A 23,530-nucleotide genomic window follows, 5' to 3' on the forward strand; every position below is an offset into this window, starting at 1 on the left:
TAACCAACCAAGATTTTGCAGCATATTCTGAACATAACCTAGAAGACAAATGGAAAGCCTAAGTCCTCCGCATTCCATGGAAATCACTATTAGGGATGGGCACAAACCTTCCCATGATCCTAAATTTGAAACTAAAATCACCAGGGTCATGGTTCACAAGCTGAGGTCCATGCAATCTTGCCTCAGTGACCCTCTCATGATCCTCCATGTGGTTTTTGGAGATTTGAGCATCTTGTGGTGGGGCATGTTGACAGCGTCCGTGGCAGACATGGTGGCACTGATCAATTTGATTGTAAAAGCGGGGGGGGGGGGGGGGCCCGGGAAAAGCGGGGGGGGGGGGGGTGGACCAACAGCCCTAGAAACTCCAAAGCTCAACAGGCAGCACAGGCTGCCAATAAGAGAGTTCCCATTCTGCTCTACGGGAGCAGAATAATATATACCCCCAGCTCATATGCAGTGGTTGTTTTCCGTCGGCAGCAGGAGCATCATGCATTAGTTCGAGGCAGAGACAGAGAGTGAAGGGAACTGGAAGTCATTCCTCCTGTAAACAGTGGGGATGGGGGCATTTAGTACTTACTCAGGGCTCTGAGGTACCTGTCCTGCTCACGCTTCATTGGTTCCTTGACTGAGGAACCCCATTGGGCTTTGTGACTACTAGCTCCGTTTGGCTGGGACTGTGTGAGGTGGAGTGGACTCAGGGCTCTGAGCAACCTGTCTCTCTGCTCTGCTCCCCTCCCTCATACTTTTTTTCTGAACACCTCTGTGAGTGTGATGCCTCTAGCTTACAGAGGATCTGTTTGACACACTCCTGAACCTGCAGCTGTGATTTCCCCAGAGAGCACTTTCCTGGGGGCACCTGCTTTGGAGGGATGTAATTCACCCCCCCAATCCAATCCTTACCAAACTTGGAGGGCAGGTAGAGGTGAGACAGCTGGATACATGCTGCGAATTTGGCATCTCTAGCTTACAAGAGGGCCGTTCTACTGCATCAGAAACCTCACAAAATGAACCAGTTTGGTAAGCGGGAAGGTCAGTGTAGGTTCGTGTGGCCCCATGAACCAAAACAAACCTCTCTGTTCCCAGTTCGTGCCCATCCGTAGTCACAAGAGTAATGTTTCCTACAAGTTCAAAGAGCTCCCTTTGCTAAGCTAAGGACTGCTGTACATGATCTACCCCAATATGAACAATATGTCACCAGCCTGTACCGTATCAGGTGACAGTGCAATGTTTGGATTTCTTCACCTTATGCTGCCTGCACATACAAAACTAGCATATTGTGGTAAAGGATTCTAAGCAAGCCCTCTTCCCAATGTACTGCTTTCAACTGTGCAAAAAATATTTTTAACTATACAAGAGAACAAGTAAACACTCAAACCCCAACCTACAGCCTGAAGTGGTTCAGCCCAGCAACAGACATATATACAGACACTGTAAAGAGGATTGCAGCACCTCAGTCAGTTTGCAAATCAGTTCATAAGAAAAGGGAGATAAAGTAGGTTAAAATAAAAATTTAAAAGGTGGAATAGCTATTGGGGGGGATTTCTAGCATGCTAAGCAGATGATTGCATGTGCAATTTGCAAGTAACACAGTTTTCCAAGGCTCCGGCACTTTGCCCATCTTGAGATATGCCTTGAATTCCATTTATAATTACAGCAATATCAATGATAGTAATTATTATAATAATATTAGACAACAAACACGCTGGTTTGCTTTTAGCACAATGTAGCAACACTGCAAATGATATAAATCACTGTTGCAAATATACAGGAACGTGATTAGCAGGTGTAGCACACAATTAAAACTTATGTTACAAATAAACCTGCATGTTGTCAATTCAAAAACCAATAATAATATTATGGGATTTAATTCCCCTGGAGTTTTTATTTTGCAGAGACCTACAGCCAGCCAGGTTTTTAGAACAAAGCCTTTCAGCGATCAGCACTGTCTGCAAGCTGAAACACACTTCAGTGGGCATTTCTGTAGAATTCAATAGAAGTTCATAACTGCCCATTCTGACCAGGTATAATATGTAACCTTAGGTCAGTTAAAATTAAAGAATTTTGGTTTTATTTGAGACAGGTGATTGAAGGAATGTTCAAGGGAAATCACAATCTCTGCACACTCTCGTAATCCCCGTTCGCTGTAGTATTCTCCAAGGAGGAAGGCTTGCCTTCCGATTTATCTCTGCAGCTCACAAAGTAAATTAAAATTCCCAATTGAAAAAAAATCAGAAATTACAGATGAAATCCCAGGCAATATAAAGTGCAGGACCACCTAAGCGCGCACAATCTTATAAGCCTGTATAAAGTTGGACAAACAACTCAACATAAAGATCCCTTGTCAACAGTAGCATAAAAGGAGACTATTTCGTCAAATATCAATCTTGCAATCAAGCTCAAAACAAGACTTTTATGGGGTTCTTGATTTATACTTTAAATATATTTAAGGCAGTGCAATCACTTTCCAAAGCCCTGGAGATAACCACTGTTGTGGAATACAGTGACAAGATACTCCATATGAGTTATTCTGCAACTAGAAGCCATGTGGCTCTCTATTTCAAAGTGACACTGATCTTTTTAAAGTGATGGGGGGGGACAGTCTAGCATATGCATTCAATAACTAGTAGTTAAAGTTATCTATTGCAACTCTACTAGAGATAGAAGTAAACAGTTCAGCTGTCTACTTTGCCATTTACATCTATAGGGAACCAAGTCCACAGACCTACTTTGTTTGGTCCCTTTGAATTTCCTACACGGTACACCCACATGCCCTCCAGATGGGCACATACGCACTGCTGATTTACTTTCTCCCATTAATTAAATGAATGAGAGGAGAAAGTAAAAAGCTGGGTGTGTGCAAGTTTTGTGCTTCCCGATTTACAGAACATTATTTTCTTCCGCTGAAATAAATAGTATCCATTCACTTGAATGGAAGAAAAATAATGCATTGCACTTGCAAATACTTTTGCAAGCTCTTAGCTTGTATAGCTTGCATGGAAACTTCTGTATCTATTTTGCACAAACACACGGCCAAACCAGAGAAAGACAGAATCAGACATATGAAACATGAGCAGCAGTGGAATATCATTTCCATGACAGAAACTGCATGTGGCACTGTGAATGTCTAGGGGGTGGAGGGGCCATCTACCGTATGTATACTTTCAAGTAATGACTAAGACCACTGAAGCAGACATTATATACATCAATAGTACTCACTCCACAACTCATGCAGATCCACAGTCACAATTACCATCACACAAAACAACTGCATGACTACTGTTTGCCCTGTGCACCAGACAACCAAACACACCCATCCACAATAACATATCCCCACCACTGCTGAACTTTAGCCAGCCTTTCTATAACTACAATGGGGGGAAGAGCTTCTCTTTCTACCTTCTTGCTCCTCAGTACAAGGTACAGCATATCTGGTAAGAAAGTGAGATTGCCAAGGTACCTGAAGGGCACTAAGCTGGTCATAGAGAAGAGGAAGTAAAACCACCACACCCCAATGTGGCCAGTTTGTTCCTTCGCTGCAAGGCTGCTATGGTAGTGATGGTTGCACCCTCTCTTCTCTCTACCTGCATGCTCTCCTCCTGGATGCAGTCCAGGTACTGGGATGAGAGTATAACGGCTACAGATGGGTAGACAGCTGCTGGAGAGAATCAACCCTTTAATTCCATACCTAGCATAAGGCCTGCCACTCAGGGCAGCTTGCAGCTTACCCATCCTCCAGAGGCCATTTCAAGGTGGGAACCACCTGCCAACATCAAGCCCAACATGGTAATGGCCTTGCTTACTTTCTTGGGAAATGTGGTGAGCCACATTGGGGGACACTGCCTAGACGAGCCACAGGTGGCATATCAAAGAGCCTCCTGAGTGAGTATCATGGTTTATCAAGAAGTGTTTTTTAAAAACAATGAAGGTCAAAGGGAAAGCTAAGCAAAAGTGGATCCCAAAGTTGGATGGCTTTACAAAGTTTTATATTAGTTGCTGTAGATATTCCGGGTTGTGTGGCCATGGTCTTGGCATTGTAGAACCTGACATTTCGCCAGTAACTGTGAGTTTCATGACCAAATTTTCACATTCATTTCCTGTGCATCTTTTTTTAACCATGGCAACTTAATATGGCAACTGTTTTCTAAATAAACCTGGTATTTCTTAAAAGACAAAGCACTGACTCAGAACTCAGAAGTGGGAAGTCAGTATGGGCATATCCTTTTTTGAAGCCCCCAATAAATGCTCCAGAGGCTTCTTCCTCATTTAACTGCCAGATACTTCAACTCAGAAAATGAGGGTCTGGTCCTACAGGTGCCAGGAAGGAGATAGTTGTCTGGATACTAGGAATTCCAAAGTTTTGTCCTGGGATCTAAGATAACCTCAAGAGGCCTATATAGAAAATGCAGTTCTTGCTTGGGTTTAATAGTAACTCTGTTACTTAAACCAGGACATAATAATAAGTGTGGTAAAACCAGGCCTGACTCAAAAGTTTGTAGGAAAGATGGTTTAATGAACACATGAATCTGCCTCAGATCATCAATCCATCACAGCCAGCAGTTCTCCAGGGTATCAGGCATAGGTCTTTCATATCACCTATTGCCTGGTCCTTTTAAGTGGAGATGCTGGGGATTGAACCCGGGACATTCCGCAGGCAAAGCAGAGGCTGTTCCACTGAGCCAAAGCCCCTGGTAGTAAAAATCTTTTCCACATTATGCACCCTGACCAAAGATACACATCTACATCAAGTAGGCTTGCCAGGTCCTACCTGGTGTGTGGGGGGGCTCCCAGGTCCTCTCTGGGATGTTCTGCCCTGCATGCAAAGTGCACACAGCATGATGCTGTTACCTGGAAGTGACATCATCATGTTACCACCATCAGGGTGGTGACGCTCTAGTTTTTTTGGCAAAACTCTATGGGGATTTTGCCTTCAAAACCAGAGTTTGCCCAAAAACTAGAGCATCGCCCCTGACATCGGTGATGCAACAATGTCACTTCTGGGTGACATCTCTTTTTTTGTATGAGGTGGGGGCTGGGAACCCTAACGTCAAGGAACATTGTGACCTCGGTCAATAACAGACAGAGTGGTAATGAAGGACTTCAGATTGTTTTCACTGGGTGTGTCTAAACAGTTTTGTTTTATTGTTTTAGTTGTAATCTGCCTTGAACAGGTCTCTAGAGAGGCAACACATAAAATTTCCAAATAAAGAAATAATTGCTGGAACCAACTCCTATGATAGTAACAATTGAAAATCATGGAAATCATGCTGTGCCTGGATATCCCAAATCACACAATATGAGTTGCAAGCAAATAGGGACAACTGGATGGTATCACAGACCTGGGACGTCAGAAATGGCACTTGATTCACACAACAGCTTCAGTGCCCTTAGTACTCCAATTGAAAGCATTTGCACTGGTATATTTTCCTGTGGTATAAGCTCCAAGTGCTGTACCCTAAGTCTTGGGACTTGTGAGTATATAAATAGAGCTGTATGAAGTACTGGGATCATAAAAATGGAAAATGAGAAAAAATATTCTTACTCGAAAAGATGAGGTCATTCATTTTAACATACAGTAGTCTAATCCCATTAAAGTCTAATAGAAAAAGAAATTACACAGGCTGCTATATAGTGAAAATTAAATACAAATTAGGGGCATACGCAGCCTCGCTTAAGAAGAAAAAAGCTTTGTACAATTTTCCTTAATACTTGCACAATTCAGATGAACAATTTTCAGTCATTCACACAGTTTATTATAAATATAAAACAAGGGACCCCTTAAGCATTTTTTAGTAACAAATTAAACATTTACGTTTTTTACTGTGCAGAGAGGCTTAGCATTCACTCAGCTTCAAAACCCAAGTACAGCCTCAAGGGAAGCCTCTCCGCTGACAAATTAATACCTTAGAGAATAGAGCTGAATGGTGGCAATGAACTCATTTGTTCCCCCAATAATGAAGAATGACTCTTTCTTTACCACATCTGTGACTGTTGCTATGGTGACCCAGACTTACCTCATTGCTTCTCGAAGTGCTCCTCTCTCACCAAGAGTCGTGTGCTTGATGTCATCAAAATTATTTTCCAGCTTCTCGCAGTTCTGCAATTTAAAAAAAACCCAAAACAAAACAGGAGAACCCACATTAAAAAGCGGTATTTCCAAGTTGGGTAAAGCCCCACTCTAGTTGGATAAATTGCCCATATTCACTGTCAGTGCAAACATGGCTGATTATATTGATTACATATTCACACAAATTACTCATTTTTGCTTTTAATTGCATAGGAGTAATTAAAAATGACACTGTGAACTCAGCAACAATGTAAGCATGAAGCTTATGATATGGTTGCCATAGCAATCCTCTTTCTCAACATTCTATAACGTGAGAGATACCATTTCCTCCAATCTGCTTTGCTGCTTCCCCCCACACACACCAAGCAAGAAGAACAAACGTATGCTATCTTTTTGCAGTAGGTATAACTATGAAGGAGCTGCTATGAAGCAGAGTCACTGAAGTTATATACATTTACGACGGTGTAGGACTATAACCAGCGCGTAACAGAAAATATACATGTTTCTAAATTCACAGAAAGACCAGGTGTTCAGATGGACTGTCCAAAGTTCCAGTAGCTGTAAAGTTTTACAGCACACCTGGAAAAGTTGGTAGTAATTACCGTACTGCATCTGCTTTTTTTCAACTAGAAAACTAAATCCACCACCCTATTTTGAAGCTTTCTAACAATAATGATGTAAAGATATAGAAGTACTAAGAGCAAAGTGACTTCTCTTATGGGAATTTCTGAAGTTTGATTTTCCAGAATGACATTTCCCTGGAATTCAGTAGAGCATGAAATAGATGCAACTGTGTATTAATGATTTCAAGGGTACTGCAGGATTGTTGCTAGTAGGGGTATAATGGCCATGACCACTATAGAATCAAGGAAGCACTATCAATGTTCATAAATGCATAATAACCTTTCCCTGTTCTAGACTGATATGCATGTTATTTTTTACTTATGATCATCTCCAGAGAAATCCCATGCTTTCTTTTTAATATAATAACTGTAGTAATGGAAGAAAAAAATGACAGTTAAAATTAAATACTTTGGAGCTAGGTTCCCTATTTTCATGGATGAAACATTGGAGGATACATCAGTTCGTTACAATACACCTTCTCAAAAAAACTGGATTAGCCAAAATTCATACTGGAATATCTGATGTTTGAGATTGCCATGAAGCAAAAGGCGTTCCTACATCCTCAATCACTACCTTTGAATGTTTCTGTGTCCACAGTCCCTTTACCCAACCTTACTCTCTTCTAGGTATCATGCCAAAACATTTTTAACCCAGGCATTTGATTAAAGGGTTCCATCCTTTCTGACTGTCAAGGTTGGCTCCCATTTCTTTGGCTGTTTCATTGAATCATAGAATCATAGAATGTTAGAGTTGGAAGGTACCTTGCAGGTCATCTAGTCCAACCCCCTGCACTCTGCAGGAGCATAGCCGAAAGACAGCCCTACATACCTACAACATACCCGAAAGATGGTCGTCCAGCCTCCGCTTGAAAGCGAAGGAGCATCCACCACCTCCCGAGGCAGACTGTTCCACTGCTCAACCACTCTTACAGTTAGGAAGTTTCTCCTGATATTTAGCCGGTAACGACTCCCTTGTAATTTCCACCCATTAGATCTAGTCTTGCAGTCCAGAGCAAGAGAGAATAGATTCGCTCCATCTTCTACATGACAGCCCTTCAAATACTTGAAGACTGCAATCATGTCCCCTCTAAGCCTTCTCTTTCCCAGGCTAAACATACCCAACTCTTTCAGCTTTTCCTCATAAGACTTGGATCCCAACCCTCTCACCATCCTGGTGGCCCTATTATGGACATGCTCAGGGGTCATTTGGGGGGGACGCGGGGGGACGCCATCCCCCCGGGTGAGGTGCGGGAGGGCGGGGCCTGGAGCTCCCTGCTGGTGCCCGCTGGAGGTCGCCGCCGGCTGTGGGGAGGACACACTTCCGGTGATGTCAGGGGGTGTGGCATATGCTAATGAGTTATGCTAATGAGTCCCCCTAGCTCTTTTTCTACGAAATGACCCCTGGACACGCTCGAGCTTGTCAACATCCTTCCTAAAATGTGGTGCCCAAAACTGGACACAGTACTCCAGGTGAGGCCTGACCATAGCAGAATAGAGCGGAACTACTACCTCCCTTGATCTGGACACAATGCTTCTGTTAATGCATCCTAAGATTGCATTAGCCTTCTTCACAGCCACATCACACTGCAGGCTCATGTTTAGCTTGTGATCAACCAGAACACCTAGATCCATTTCACATGTGCTGCTGTCAAGCCAAGTCCCTCCCATTCTATATCTGTGCCTTTGATTTTTTTGTACCTAAGTGTAGGACGTTGCACTTATCTCTATTGAAATTTATTTTATTTGTCTCAGCTCACTGTTCCAACCTATCTAGATCATTTTGAATTCTGACTCTGTCTTCTTCAGAATTAGCAATCCCACCTAGCTTCATGTCATCTGCAAATTTGATAAGCATCCCCTCTGTGTCTTCCTCCAGGTCATTTATAAAAACATTGAACAACACCGGGCCAAGGACTGAGCCTTGCGGCACTCCACTCGAGACTTCCCTCCACATAGACACAGAGCCATTTATGAGCACTCGTTGGGTATGATTTTTCAACCAACCATGAATCCATCCAACGGTTGCACCATCCAGCCGACACTTAACCAGCTTATCCTCAAGGAGATCATGATATACTTTGTTGAATGCTTTACTGACATCTAGATACACTATATCCACAGCATTGGTAATGCTTTTATTGATATTGATTTTATTCCATATTTGTTCTTATTGATATAATTTGTATTGTTTTTACTGTTTTACCAGTGAGCCACCTTGAGCAGGTCTGCAGAGGTGCACACAAACTCTCTACAGAAATAAGTAATCATTAAACTCTACTGATAGGAATACTTGGATATGTGACCAATAAAAAAGAGCAACAGTGGTGACAGTCATTAGCTGACCAATAAGGAGTACTGGGTCCTTCTTTTTAATAGATACATAGTATGTTACTCTTTAAGAAGACCTTTCTCAAAACAGATCACATCACCAGACATGCACTGAATATTGATATGACACCTTGTATGATGTTGATTTGTTCAGTACTGAACATTTACTTGATACTCAGTATTTTTATTAAGAGAGAATATCTTTGCCTAGTATCACTGCATTAGGGCTGAAATTCTTCTACTAATACAGTTGAATACAAATCACCACAAGCCCTTTCCTACCTCTGTTCTCCTGCTAACCCACTGACTCCCTGTAAAGAAGTGTGGGGAGCAAAATGGGAGGCAGGTATAGGAGCAAGGAGTTGGAAAAAATACTCCTTCCTCTCTGCCAACAAAAGTGTCATTCTTCAGGTTTAGAACTGTTACATCAGTAGAACATTGCAATTGGATCCAACTACATATATCTAAAAAATGCATTTCATAATTGGATATTCATATTTTATACTTACAACAACCATGTAAGGTAGAGTAGGCTGACAGAATGTGACTGGCTCAAGGGCACCAACCAAGATCTCATAGCAGTAGGGATCCCATACCCAAATTTGATAACCTAACCACTATACCACACTGACTCAAAATCTGTAATTAACTTTTTTTTTCAAGTATCTCAAGAAATTGTATGGTGTTGAAGGCCCTTAATGCTGACTGAAGAACATGTCTAGAATGAGTCAGGATGTCATCGCTGCATTGGCAACCATAGATCTGCCCCCAAATTGCAGTTTGCCCAGCATATTCAGTTGGACAACTTCAGTCCTGTTATCTATTTTTGTTTGGAGAAGGGTAATCAAAAAGCAGAAGAACTTTCTACAGTTCTCTTGTCCTAGTCAGATCACTTTCTGGACAGGTTTAGACCTGCAACACCATGCACCTTCAGCAGGGCTGTAAGACTGATCAAGATGGTCTGCCCCAGCGACTAATGGATCAAAATAGTTTCCTGATGGTTTGGGGAAAGAAATTTTCTGATGGATATAGTTAACAGTCATTTTGAATCCCTTGTTAATTTTTGGAATTGTGAAATGATCTGTCACTTGACAGTCACCCCTAAGTTCTCTCTCCTGCAGGTGGAGCTTGTTCATGGTTCTCCAATGAGCTGTTGAGTACAAATGAATATCAAAGGGATAGAAGCAAAAGGTTCTAGGTAAATCTGATCAGTTACAGGCTAAAACCTATTTTATAGCCTATTCCATGTTGATGATGCTGGTAGTGAGGAAATCCTAATTCACCACCATGTCTGTTCAATGTTGAGCCAGGATGCATTTTTGAGCAGTCAATTTATTTCAAACTGAACCACAAAAGATGAGGAGAGATCTCAAAAGTTAACTGTAATCACATTTTCAAGTAAAAATCACTAGCATCTGCTCCAACTTGGATGCCATATTAGATACAGAAAGTGTAATGGTTCAGTTCAGATCTTCCATATATTCAGTTCTGAGGAATACTTTTCAATTTGTACAAACCAAGGATAGATATAAAGTTCTTGGAAAGGTAAATGCAACTATGAATGGTGGTGGTGGGGGTTTCCCCTCACCTGGCTGCTGAAATGACACCTGCCATTTATTTATTTTATTTGCAAAAGCTATATCCCACCTTTCTGCCCTTACAACGGCTGTTGAGGAGGCGAACAATTTAAAACATACATGATGAAATATATTATAAAACCATTAAAACAACCCCCAAAAACATATATTATGAAAACAACTTTAGAGTGTTTAAAAATAGAGCTAAAATACATATAAAAGAGTTAAAATATATACAAAACATAAAATATTGGTTAGGAAGAAGGGATCATTGAGGAAATGCAAAACAAAAGTCTTCACCCTCCAGCGGAAAACGGCAATAAAAGGCAACAGAAAAATCCAGAAGCCACACAAGTGAGACGGAAAACAGGCGGAGTTTCCGGGCGCGATCTCACCAGCACATCTGGGAAGCGTAGCACTCCCGTGGCGCAACTGAGGCTTCCAGCCGAAACTGTGTGGCCAAAAACTAGTACCTCGGAGGTACTAGTTTCCAGAAACTGCGGGGCAAGGGCGGGGGTCTGATCACGTGGCCGGTGGCATCCGACGCCCACCCATGTCCCCTTGCAAAAAGGTTTTTTTTCTCCCAAGTCTCCATGGATGCACACAAGCACCCAACAGAGCCAGTGTTCCCTCTAAGCTGAGTTAGTGTGAGCTAGCTCACAGTTTTCTAGGCTCCGGCTCACACATTCTTGTCTTGGCTCAGGAAGGATGGCTCCAGAGCAAACTGATTCATGCAGTAGCCAAATTGCTCACTCACAACTTTAATGCCAGTAGCTCCCAAAGTAGAATTTTTTGCTCACAAGACTCCACAGCTTAGAGGGAGCATTGAACAGAGCATGCACATACTTTGGTGTACAGAAAAAGAACAAACCCGTTTGCCGCACCATGCCGCTTCTTTGCCGTGCCGCAGGATTGTCCTGTGATCAGCACCTCCCCCCTACCCACGGGACCTCCATGGGACCTCCATGGAACCTCCACGGAACATCTGATCACGCAACCGCACGTTATTTTGTTCCGGGGCAAACAGCCACGCCTCCCCCCTGCGATATCCGGCCAGTGTGACCGGGGCCTATAATGGTCAGGCAGGCTCATATGGGATAAGGCAGTCCTTCAGGTATGTTGGTCCCAAACCATAAAAGGCTCTGAAGGGAAAAAATTAGCATTTTAAATTGTGCCCAGAAACAAACCAGTGTAGGTGGGTCAAGACTGGAGTGATACAGTCACTAAGACCCACTCCAGTCAACATCCTGGCTGCAGCATTTTGTACCAACTGAAGCTTCTGAACACTTTTCAATCGCAGCCCCACACTGAGTGCATTGCAGTAATCTCATCTTGATGCAAGCAAGGCATGGCACCACAGTAGCCACAGCTGGCTAAGCAGTCAAAGCTGGTAAAAGCAGTCCTGGCCACAGTTGCCACCTGCTTATCTAGCCGCTGGCCTGCATCCAAGAGTACAAGGACTTCAAGGAGAATGCAACCCCATCCAACTGTTCATACCTTAAATCCTGGATCAGACCTTCTGTTCACCAGTAATGCTTCCTTCTTGTTGGGATTAAGCCTTCTGTTTATTAGCCCACATCCACTCCAAAACTGCCTTCAGGCACTGGTTCAGGGTTTCTACAGCCTCCCTGGGATCAGCTGGAAATGTGAGATAGTGTCATCCACATACTGGTAAAAACCCAGCCCAGATCTCCAGAGGACCTCGCACAGAGGTTTCATGTAGGTGTTAAAGAGCATAGGGGCAAGATGGAACCTTGTGGGACCTCACAGACTAAACACCAAGGGCCTGAACAGCAGTCTTCCTGCATCACCTTCTGAAACCTACCCTCCAGGTAGGACAAGAATCACTGCAGAATGGTGCCTCCCAATCCCAGTCCAGATAGGCAGTCCAGAAGGATATAAGATGATGGTATCGAAAGCTGTTGAGAGGTCCAGGAAAATCAACAGAATTTGTCCATCGTCTGGTGCAAGTTATCCACCAGGATGACCAAGGCTGTTTCAGCCCCATAACCAGACTGAAAGGGATCTAAACAATCTGCCTCATCCAGGAAGGCTTTATGTGGTAGAGGCAGACACATCTTAGTGAGGTTATGACACAGTCACCCTGAAACACACTTTCCTTTGACTTCTTCCATTTTCCAGTATTTCATTCTTGGGTACGGATCTTGACTTCAAGGCTTCCTAGACTGAAGTAAGTATCTAAATCCCTTTCAATGGGTTCCAGACTTGTTTTTTTTGCAGTGAAACCACTTTACTCATATCAGTCTATAACCTGTAATCAGGAGAGGGGGGGTAGCCCTATTAATTTCCCTGGACATCTGCCTTTTAGTACTACTCTGGACAGTCTAGATAAGATGAGATACTATGCAGTGGTGGTTCTAATCAAAGTGGGAGGGAAAAATCCATACAGTAGTGCTAGGATATCCCTGCTCTTCCCCATAGACTTTGGGTTGTGATCTTCTACAAGGTTTCATCTTAATCATAATCAGGGGTCATTTCGTAGAAAAAGAGGTGCAGGAGCTCATTAGCATAACTCATTAGCATTACTTATTTGCATATGCCACACCCCCTGACATCACCGGAAGTGTGTCAGAAGGCAACACCCACCACTCAGGCTCCACTGGACTGTTTTGGATTGCTAGCTATTGGGGGTGGGGGAACGTGCAGATCTGTCCTCGCAGAGGAGGGAGAGCTTGTACCTGAATAAAACCTGGTCTTAAAGGTGCCACTGGACTGTTTTGGACCAGGGGGCTGGGGGGAGCTCTGCAACTTACCTGGATGCTTCTTGCTCTGACTGAGGGCTGCTGGGAGCAGGGGGTGGGGCTTGTTGCATGTGCCCACCCCCTGGGCTCTTTACTGCCGGAGCTCCACTCCTGTGCGCTCCTGCAGGAAATGACCCCTGAATTCATAATGCTATTTAACATCTACATGAAACTACTGGAAGTAGAGTTATGTAGCTTTGTTATGATTTAAAAAAAAACTACTTTAAAAAAACCTATTGGTTACATCAAGATTAGATTACTGCAATGAATTCAACATGGGGCTGCAATATTACTACAATATGTAATAGAAGAAATATTTAAATAACCCTGCTTTCAACCAGCGAGCAGTAGCTTTGGCTTACTGAATTCTAACTTGCATTTCCTTCAATATTTCAAGCATGCTTTAATATTGAGGCTTTGGAAATATGTGAATTTAATGTAATCAATCAATTGATTAAGAGTCAGACGATTCATCAACTAATTTTTTTTAAAATTAGTTGACAGGGTTAAAAAAACCCACCCTCTTTACAACCTTTAGTGTAGGAACCAAGAAGTGTCCATCAAGCTTCTTTCATTGTATTTCTCTATTTGTGTTTCAGGATTCTTTATAATATTTAGATGCGTGGTCCAACACTGCGTGCTAATGTGTTCTGTCTTGAAGAGGATAGTGCACATGTATTTACATAATGTCACCCACTCTGCCAGTCCTGCATCTGTTGCCTAATGATGCCCTGTCTGTGGCTATTGTGAAATTATGACAGATAGCTCAGTTCTTTAAAAAGACAAACATGAATGAAAAATAATTACCCAAGCTTCTTTATATCACTTTATTAAAAAGGCCTTATCAATTTGTCCAGCTAACGTCAAAATTAGCTTGTTATAACTTTTGAGATAATGCTACAGACATTTTAATATACACTATTAAACATCATGCTACTCTAGTGACACTGCTAAGACATAATTACCAAATCAGCAAAGGATATTGAAGCAAGCCTGTGTAAGGAATGCTTTCTTTCATCTCTTTTTGCAAGGAATCTGCAAGAACATTTTTAAAAAATAAACCACACATTAGCTGTGTCCTTTGCTTAGTCTCCTATGCTTTTATTCTTTTCCCCATCAGCAAAATATTATACTTCCTTCATAAGGGGAAGAAGGGAATGCCCTTCTTTCTATACCCACAGCACCCCAAGATGGATTTGGCACCATAGAATTATACAGAGTTATTTACATGTATGCATCAGTAAAATGCAAAGGAACTTAAAAGTCTAGCACATAATGAGTTCCCAAAATTACTAAAGGAGAAAAAAATTCCTAGAGACTAAAACAAGTAGTTTTCAGAATTAGGTAATGGTAAATATTATCTGGTATCTAATGCTGAACCTGACCACATGCAGATAAATATACCCAGTGGATGGGGCCAAGTTTAGATAAGAGCTATGCTCCACCAGACCCAAGGAACCCTCCCCCCCCCCAGGTTTACAGAAAAAATGTAGAAACCCTTCCAAAAGTGGGAGGTGCATTTAGCCCCCCCTCAAAAAAAAAACACACACAGAGGAATATTGCCTGCTGTAAACCTACTGAGATCAGAGATGGAAAGAAGGGGAGGAAACAGTTCAACTGAGCCGCTGGAGAGCTCACCAGTGATTCCAGCCCTGCCTTCTCTCCTTTGTCAGCAGCAGGGGTCATTTCCTGCAGGAGCGCACAGGAGCGGAGCTCCGGCAGTAAAAAACCCAGGGGGCGGGCACATGCAACAAGCCCCACCCCCTGCTCCCAGAAGTCCTCAGTCAGAGCAAGAAGCAACCAGATAAGTTGCAGAGCCCCACCCCCACCCCCCAGTCCAAAACAGTCCAGTGGCACCTTTAAGACTAAGTTTTATTCAGGTACAAGCTCTCCCTTCTCTGCGAGGACAGATCTGCATGCCCCCCCCAATAGCTAGCAATCCAAAACAGTCCAATGGAGCCTGAGCGGTGGGTGTTGCCTTCTGACACTGTTCCAGTGATGTCAGGGTGTGTGGCATATGCAAATAAGTTATGCTAATGAGCTCCTGCACCTCTTTTTCTATTAAACGACCCCTGGTCAGCAGCCTAGAATGCAGAGGTGTGGCAGTGGCTATATACCTGCCCTCATGAGGCAGCAGTGCTGCGGTGGGCAAGGAGAAGCAGAAGCTGCCACTGCTCACCCCCTCCACTGCCAAGGCTATTGATGCCAGCCCCACCACCACTGTGTCTTTCCTCTGCAGGTGGGTGGGCAAAGGAGAAGGAGCAGGAGCCTCCGCCATCACCAACACCACCCCAGCCATGCAAGCCAAATGGGAGGAGCAACAGGGCACTGCAAGTACACAAGCTGGCTGGCAAGTGACACACCCAATAGGTGAGCAGGGGGATGGGATTCCCACCCACACATGCGTATTATGGATTTCCCACACATGCACATTTAAGAACTATATTTTTTAAACAGAAGCCTCTTGACCACAGCTGTGTGTTAATCTTCAGCTTTCTGGTGCCCTAGTGTAAAAAAAGCTGCAAAACTGGTAATATACTGAACTGTGGTAGCCACATATGTCAATACAGAAACCATTCATAATGTTGAGCTTGGGAGTAAAAGCCAGCCTCCAGGTGGGACCTGGGGATCTCCCGCTTTTACCTCCAGCTGACAGAGATCAGCTCCCCTAAAGAAAATGGCTGCTCTGAAGGGTGGACTGTATGGCATTGTACCATGTTGAGGCCCCTCCCCTCCCCAAACCCCACCCTCTCCAGAATCTACCCCCAAAGTCTCTAGGTATTTCCCAACGCAGACCAGGGAACCCTACTTGGGAGTCTTGTTCTCCCCACCACTTGCCACAGAAGGCTGGTGTACAGTTGACAGTAAAAGCCACGTTTGTACTTAATTGTTCTTTATCCCTCTAAGAAAAGAGCGTACGTTGTCACAACACTAACCACTCTTCAGATTTGTTTTTGCAGACAACGCCCACCCTCAAATGCACCCACTTAAGACAGAAACCATCTCTACAAAAACGCACACATGCATGCAGATATGGCTCTCCTGCTCAGCTTCTTTCACAAGTAGGGTTGCCAGCCTCCAGGTGGGGCCTGGGGATCTCCCGCTTTTACCACTGATCCCCAGCCGACAGAGATCAGCTCCCCTGGAGAAAATGGCAGCTTTGAAGGGTGGACTCTATGGCATTGTACCATGCTGAGGCCCCTCCCCTCCCCAAACCACGCCCTCTCCTGGCTCCACCCCCAAAGTCTCCAGGTATTTCCCAACCCAGACTTGGCAACCCTATTCACAAGCCTTATTCACACAACTCTACCTACATGCAACCTACATGTTGGCGAATTGTGAATACATGCAACCAACCTACCAAAAACTCAAGAGGGTTAACTCATAAACTGGTGGATCATTGAGGCCACTATTCCAATGTAACAAAGATGCATAATATGATAATGGTCTCTTCCACTATTTTTTTTTTGTCACCTGTTTGTCCCTATTGCTTTGAGTCCCCCTCCCCTTTTTCACATGTGTTTTGCCCCCCCTGGGACTACTGGAGAGAGCAAAACACATTGGGGGGGAACCCTCACACAATAGGGACACACAAGTGATGAAAATCAGGATGCAGAAGAGCTGAATATGCAATTGCCTAGTAGCAGGGCTGGCAGTTGCTGGTAAATTTATTGGCCAATCCCATCCTGGTTGAGATTACACTTGCAACCACTGCTTGCAGGCTGGTTACCTGACATGGGCTCCAGAGCTGTATGGACCTCCCAATCCTTGCCTGACTGGACTATGCATGAGTACAGCCCAACATGAATAGGGTTAGAGTAACTGGAATTCTGGTACTGTCCCAAAGATTTCACATTCAAATCTCTCTCCCTTTTGAGAATGCTTGGTATATTCCCTCAAGAATACTCTTTTTGGGGGGAAACAAAGAATAATGCTCTGCTTCTCTTTTCTGACAAAAGGACCATAGACAAAATTTGGATTCAGTGGTAAGAAAAGGTAGCTAAACAACTGAAATTGTGCAAATGAAAACACCTTTTAAAATGATTAATGTAAGCAGTACCATAGAAGGTCTGGAATATGGATGCTTGGCACTAAATTTCTTTAGTATTGACAGTAACCACTGAAACTTAGCATTAAAACTAAAAACGAAATGATTTTATATCCAGGAATCCATAAAACAAAGATCAGTTCACAGAAGAACACACAAAATAGAAGAATAAACATTTCTAGACTATGGGCCAATTAGAGGTGATGATCAATGCATTGTGAATGTAGCTTTCCCCTCCCCCTTCCCCACTTCATAACATACAGGAGAATAGATCACGCTCTGCAGAGAATGGCATTCTGCTTTCCCCCATCAGAATCAGCCAGTGATGTGGAGTGGGGGCAGACATAAGAGCAGAGTGTTATGAGACCAGAACACATGGAAGGGCTCCTTTTAGGAAAGGAGGTGTTTGGCAGCAGCTGCAGCACATTTATTGTCATGTCTACTTTGCCCCTATGACACGACCAAGACAAATAGATAAAAAGTAATTAATTCCTAGTTTTTAGTAGCAATTAAAGTAGAAAATGAAAATGCAAGCACTGGGGAGGGGGAAGGCGGGAGTATTTTTGGTGGCTTTCTGCCAAGCTGTTTCCTATGGGCCTTGATAAGGTCTAAAAGTTTCAACCGTGATGGAATAATTATACAGTATTTATATCTTATCTCTCTTAACAGTTCTGTAATGCCACATAATACCAAACCAAACAATTCAAAAAGGGTTATGATAGCAAAGTAAATACAAAAGGGACACCATTACAAAGTCAAAAGTAAATTCGGGGTGGGGGGAGTTCACTAGAAGCAGAAATCTCTTCAAAGGGCAGAAAAGAACATTAACACTAAAAATCAGATATTAAGAGAAGGTTGATATTAAAAAATCACTTTACAGCATGCCAAAATGTATAAAAATATTTTATTTTAGTGTCCCGCAGCATTGGCATATATATGATAATTAAAAACAACAACAACATTGGTTTGCTTCTGAACTTTCTTGGGTACCTGTTGACCACTTTTAGAGGCAGAGTTTAAAATTCAGTATTGGCAGTTCTCATGTCTTTAATAACAACACAAACAGCATTCTGTACAGAGGAAGTTCCTCTCAGAGAAATGAGGTATGGTATTATTTTAGGACAAGTTGTATTTATATTCTCTGTATGTGATGCTATAGACCGTAGGGGGTGACCCCACAAATCTTTCCTCTCGTACCTATTAGCACCATCACAATAGAGTCCATCAGAAGTTAGTGGGAGATACTTAAGTGCCCACATACATCCACTGAAGCTCAGAAAAGCTTCTGTGTATGTGGAGCACACTGAATATGAAAGGCATGTGATAAGAGGACCGTGCATTTGCCATGGGCACAAGCTTCTCTGTCTTTCAGTAAGTGAGTATCTATCATGTTATAAACCCCCAGCATGCATGCCGGTAACTGGACACAAAACCATTTTGCTACATCCACTGTTAGAATTCAGCCTGGCCCAAGCAACCAAGGCACTGGTGGTGCCAGCAGTACAGAAGAAGGCAACAGACATGGGTTATGCCAGCCATTGCTTCCCAGACCTGCACAGTGAGCGAACAAGTCCAAGGTGAAACACTGAGATGCTGGAAGTACTGCCTGGACTTGGCTTACTCCAAGACTGTCTGGTGAAGTACAACCATCATGTCTCCCTCTCCCATTTTGTTGGCCAGCACATCAAAAATCTTCCCAGATAGATGTTCCATCATGTTGCCACTTGGGTTAATGTCCTGATAAGGAAACAATGGCAACAATTAAATAACAAGATCACAGAAGGGACCATATTTGGGTTGGGTAACTTAGTATCATGATAAACCATACCATGTACATATGCTACACTAATCTATATATCTAATAGCCAAGCTGCCCCCTCTGTGAGGATATCTAAATCTGCACATCAGGGGCACTTGGGGGCAGAGAGATTTTTCTGCACACTTGAAGCAGTCCCCAGGTGTGCAGGAAAATCTAAAAAGTTGAAAAAAATATATGGGGGATATTTAAATCCCCCCCAAAGTAAAAGTGTTCCCTGTGCATGCACAGAGAATGCTCTGGCCATTGGAGGGGGGGAGGCTCGGTGGGCCTGGCTCAATGTTTAAGAAACAGAATAGTATTACCCTTTAAGGAAATGGAATGAGACTCCCAATGTTCTTTGTTCCTGAGGAAGGACCAGAAGTTTGAAACACTGAAAACTACCCAGGGAAAGTGTTGGATATTTATTTGGACTCTGTATTTTCCTATTATGGATCTTGTTGGCTTCTGTATTTTCCTATGAGGGATTATATGACTATATATGCATTTCACTTCATTGAAGTCTCCTTTTGTATATATATATTTGTGGGATATTCAGCTCACAGTTGTTTTCAGTTTTTCTTTGCTATTTTCTACTGTGAGCTGTGCTGTTTGTGGAAGCATGGGTCATGCCAGAAGGACTAAGTAAATTCTGCTAACAAAAAAAGATCAGGTGCATTCAGAAACCTTTTACTGCTTCTCTTCCTGGTCACTTGCAACTGGTAAGAGTTCTTATTTTTTGTAGCGTTTGACTTTTTCTTTTCTTTTTCTTTTTCTGGCCCCCCGAAGGGGATTTTTTTTATTTCATTTTCTAAAGACTACAAATTTACAATGAAAATGAGGGAAGGGAACTACATTTAGGGATAAAGAAAAGAAAACCCACTACTATCTAAAACCCCAAGAGAGGAAATCCTCAAAATCTCTTAAATACAAAGTCAGTTCTAAACTCGCTAACAATTTTTTGAACTTAGTCAGATCTACTGTTACAGCTTTTGAATCTTAAATGAACTGTTAAAAAGAAAAACCCCAAAGCATCTCATTACAATCATCTCTTTTCAAAGGCACAATACAGAGTCCTTCAGCCTTCTTCTTATCCTGCCTTCTTCGCAGTTTATAAGGACTTTTAGGAGCCGCTTCTCCCTTCTCTGACAGAGAGTCCTCTCCAGACGACCCCAAGTCCAGCTCGCCACTGGACTTACTGTCCTCTTTATCGCCTTTCTCTTGCTCACCCATCTGGATTTTCAAAAAGTCCTGTGCTTTGGAAACAGAGTCTATCTTTTCCTTTTTATCTTGAAGTTTGAAGGTTACACCCTCTGGATACAGCCACCAATAGCTGATTGCATTTGTTTGAAGAAAGAGGATTAAAACTTTGTATTTCTTTCTCCTTTGTCTTATTTCAAATGGAATGTCTTTAAGGATCCTGATGGTGCTGTCCCCGATTTTCAAGGTTGTCCCCGTTGTCGCTTTCAGGATAGTATCCCTCACATGTCTATTTGAGAATCTCATTACTATTTCCCCAGGCAGATCAGTCACCATTGCTGGTCTCGCAGCAGCGAGACATGTTGGGGCAAAGAGGAGCCTCAATCCCTCAGTCATTGCCTCAGGAGATGCACCTCTTGCATCCCAGGCTACGAGCCCCCTTTGAGGGGCAGAATCATCCGGTACCCCTCCTGTCCACTACGATCCTGGGTCGCGTTCATCGGAGCTCGATGAAACGCGCCTGTCAGCAAGTCACCAAAACCGGAAGCCTTGAGAGTGGCAGTTAGAACTGTTGAGGGCAGTTAAGCAGAGTGAAGGATTTGGAAAGGATCCTGAATTAGGGAAGTGGGAATAGCAGCCCTTCCCTAAGGGAAATGGCTCCTAGTAAAAGGGGGTGACCCCTATCAAGTGTTTAAGAAGGAAAACTGGAGCATGTATTAAATTCCTGCCTTCACAAATTTAAGTATTTTTGAGACAAAGAAGCTTGTTCCTGTTTATTTAAGTACTGACTGCCAAGAGATCTCCACAGTTTTAAAGACCTGCCTGTATAATAAAACTGCTACTTTATTGCAACAAAGTATCTATTGTTTAGAACTATACAAAGTTACCTCCCATTGCCTGTTTACCTGCCAAGTTCCAAATCTGATACCTACCTGACCACTTCCCCACAGAAGTGAAATAAAGCAGCTGGTTTGTTTTGAATTAACACCAACCTATTGTGAGCCATTATCAGACATATACACACAAAGGATCCCCCCCCCCCGGTTCCTCAGTTCACAAGGCTGAGTCAGCACATGTCTATATACATTTAAACAACTGGGTGGGATAGACAGGAAAAAAGAAAGAAGGAGGACTGCTCATCCAAGAGAAAAAAAGTGATGTGGGAGGGGAAACTGTCATATTGGGCTAGTAGAAAAGAAGCAGAAAGGAACTGAGGAGGGCTAGGGTAGTCTACAGCCCAGCAAACAGGTGCTGTGGCTGATCATCCTGCTTCAAGGCATCCCTGCTTCTGTAAAACCTACTATGTTTGGAAGAACATCTTTTAAAAGAATTGTTACTAATTGAAAATTATGTTTTTGCCTATAAAAATGTTTCAAATCAACTACTGCCCCTTCAGAAAAATTGTGTGAATGTTAAACTAAGCTTTCTACAGGTGTTACACCCAAATATAAAGGCCTTTCAAAGGAAAGGTTCATAAGGCAAATTCAGATTGACATCTCTACTGTCAGATGTAACAGTTACATTCCTGCGGATGACAGAGATGTACTATTAGTAAAATAACAGCCCTAGACCTTCAAGGAAGCATTCCAGTTGAATCTATCACACCAAATCTTGCCAGTTACATCTTGTTCTAAGAGGACATCCATGTTGTGGAGACTAAGAGGGCTCTTCTCTGGTTTCAGATCATGACAAGTCGCTACACTTTTATAAAACCAAACCTGTACATTCTAGTAATGGAGAAAAAAGATCAACCCAATATGCCACCACCTAAGCAGAGAGGATTGGGGGGGGGGGGGAGAGAGGTAAAATCCAACCCTACAACTGTGATGCAACACCACCAAACTGCAATCCCATTAACTCTGTATCCTCTTCCTCTCCGTTTTAACTTACATTAAAGACTACTACAGTTTCTTTATCTCTTTAGAAGCAATGTGTGAATTCTAACCAGTGCCTGTGAAACTCAGCTATCTACTAGCGGTTATATTTTTAAAGGGTACCCACCACTGCTTGTTTGTCTCAGCATGCTTCAGCGTAATCTGAGAATTTAAACAGAAGGCACAGTTCTAATCTCATTAAATCTACAGGAGCTTCCTCCATTACCATCTTAACTGCAGACAAGGGCTTAACACTGAATCACGTTATCTCTCCCCAACACACTCACACAAACACACACACTTTACCATCAGGGCACAGGAAATGCTGCAGTCTTATGTTACAGCTCTGTAAATCATCAGCATTTCCTTAGCTTTCAACAGAAGAAGAACAGAAGAAGAAGAAGAAGAGATTGGATTTATACCCCGCCCTTCACTTGGAGTCTCAGAGTGGCTTACAAACTCCTTTCATTTCCCCTCCCCACAACAGACACCCTGTGAGGTGGGTGGGGCTGAGAGAACTCTGACACAAACTGCTCTTTTTCAAGGACAGCTGTGCCAGAGCTTGTGACTGACCCAAGGTCACATCAGCAGGTGCAAGTGGAGGAGAGGGGAATCAAACCTGGTGTAACAGGCCGGATTAACCCCCCGGCCAGAGTAACCCCGGGGTTACTCTGGCCTAGCCTAGAATAACCCCTGCCTGGCCAGAGTGGTAAGTTAAATGTCAGCTGAATCCAATCTCTTCTTCTTTTTAACTTCTTTTATAAAATTCTTCTTTTTAACTGCACAACGCAATAACCTAACCCCGGGCTTAGTTGAGTGGTAACTTAGATGTCAGTGTAACCAGCACAGTGTCACCTTCTGAGGGTTTCAGGTCCATGAGAAACTTGTCAGGCAATCTGAGATTCCTCTTGGTAGTGAAGAACAGGGTATGAATCCAATCACATTAGTCAAAAGACCCAAATATCAACAGTACTACGACTGACATTTCTTTGGAGAGCCAAATTTTTTAAACTTAAACTATCAGTGGCTATTAGCCACAAGGTAGGTACTTTGTTATTAACTTAATTATGGTAATAAGAACATAAGAACATAAGATATTCACTCTTTGGGTGAAGAAGTACTTCCTTTTATCCGTTCTAACCCGACTGCTCTGCAGTTTCATGGAGTGCCCACGAGTTCTTGTATTGTGAGAAAGGGAGAAAAGTACCTCTTTCTCTACCTGCTCTTTCCCATGCATAATCTTATAAACCTCAATCATG

General features: G+C 42.9%; 1 protein-coding gene across 1 annotated transcript in view; it reads right to left on the bottom strand.

Moving 5' to 3' along the window:
* Positions 1 to 23,530, bottom strand: part of LOC107121000 (dihydropyrimidine dehydrogenase [NADP(+)]-like) — a 633,529-nt gene that overhangs the window by 517,994 nt on the left and 92,005 nt on the right. The window contains exon 3 of the mRNA XM_015423794.1: positions 6,012 to 6,094. Coding sequence (XP_015279280.1) covers positions 6,012 to 6,094 — 83 coding nt within the window. The remainder of the gene's footprint in view (positions 1 to 6,011; positions 6,095 to 23,530) is intronic.

The sequence above is a fragment of the Gekko japonicus genome, unplaced genomic scaffold (assembly GCF_001447785.1).
Source record: "Gekko japonicus isolate JY-2015 unplaced genomic scaffold, Gekko_japonicus_V1.1 scaffold151, whole genome shotgun sequence".
Taxonomy (NCBI): Eukaryota; Metazoa; Chordata; class Lepidosauria; order Squamata; family Gekkonidae; genus Gekko; species Gekko japonicus.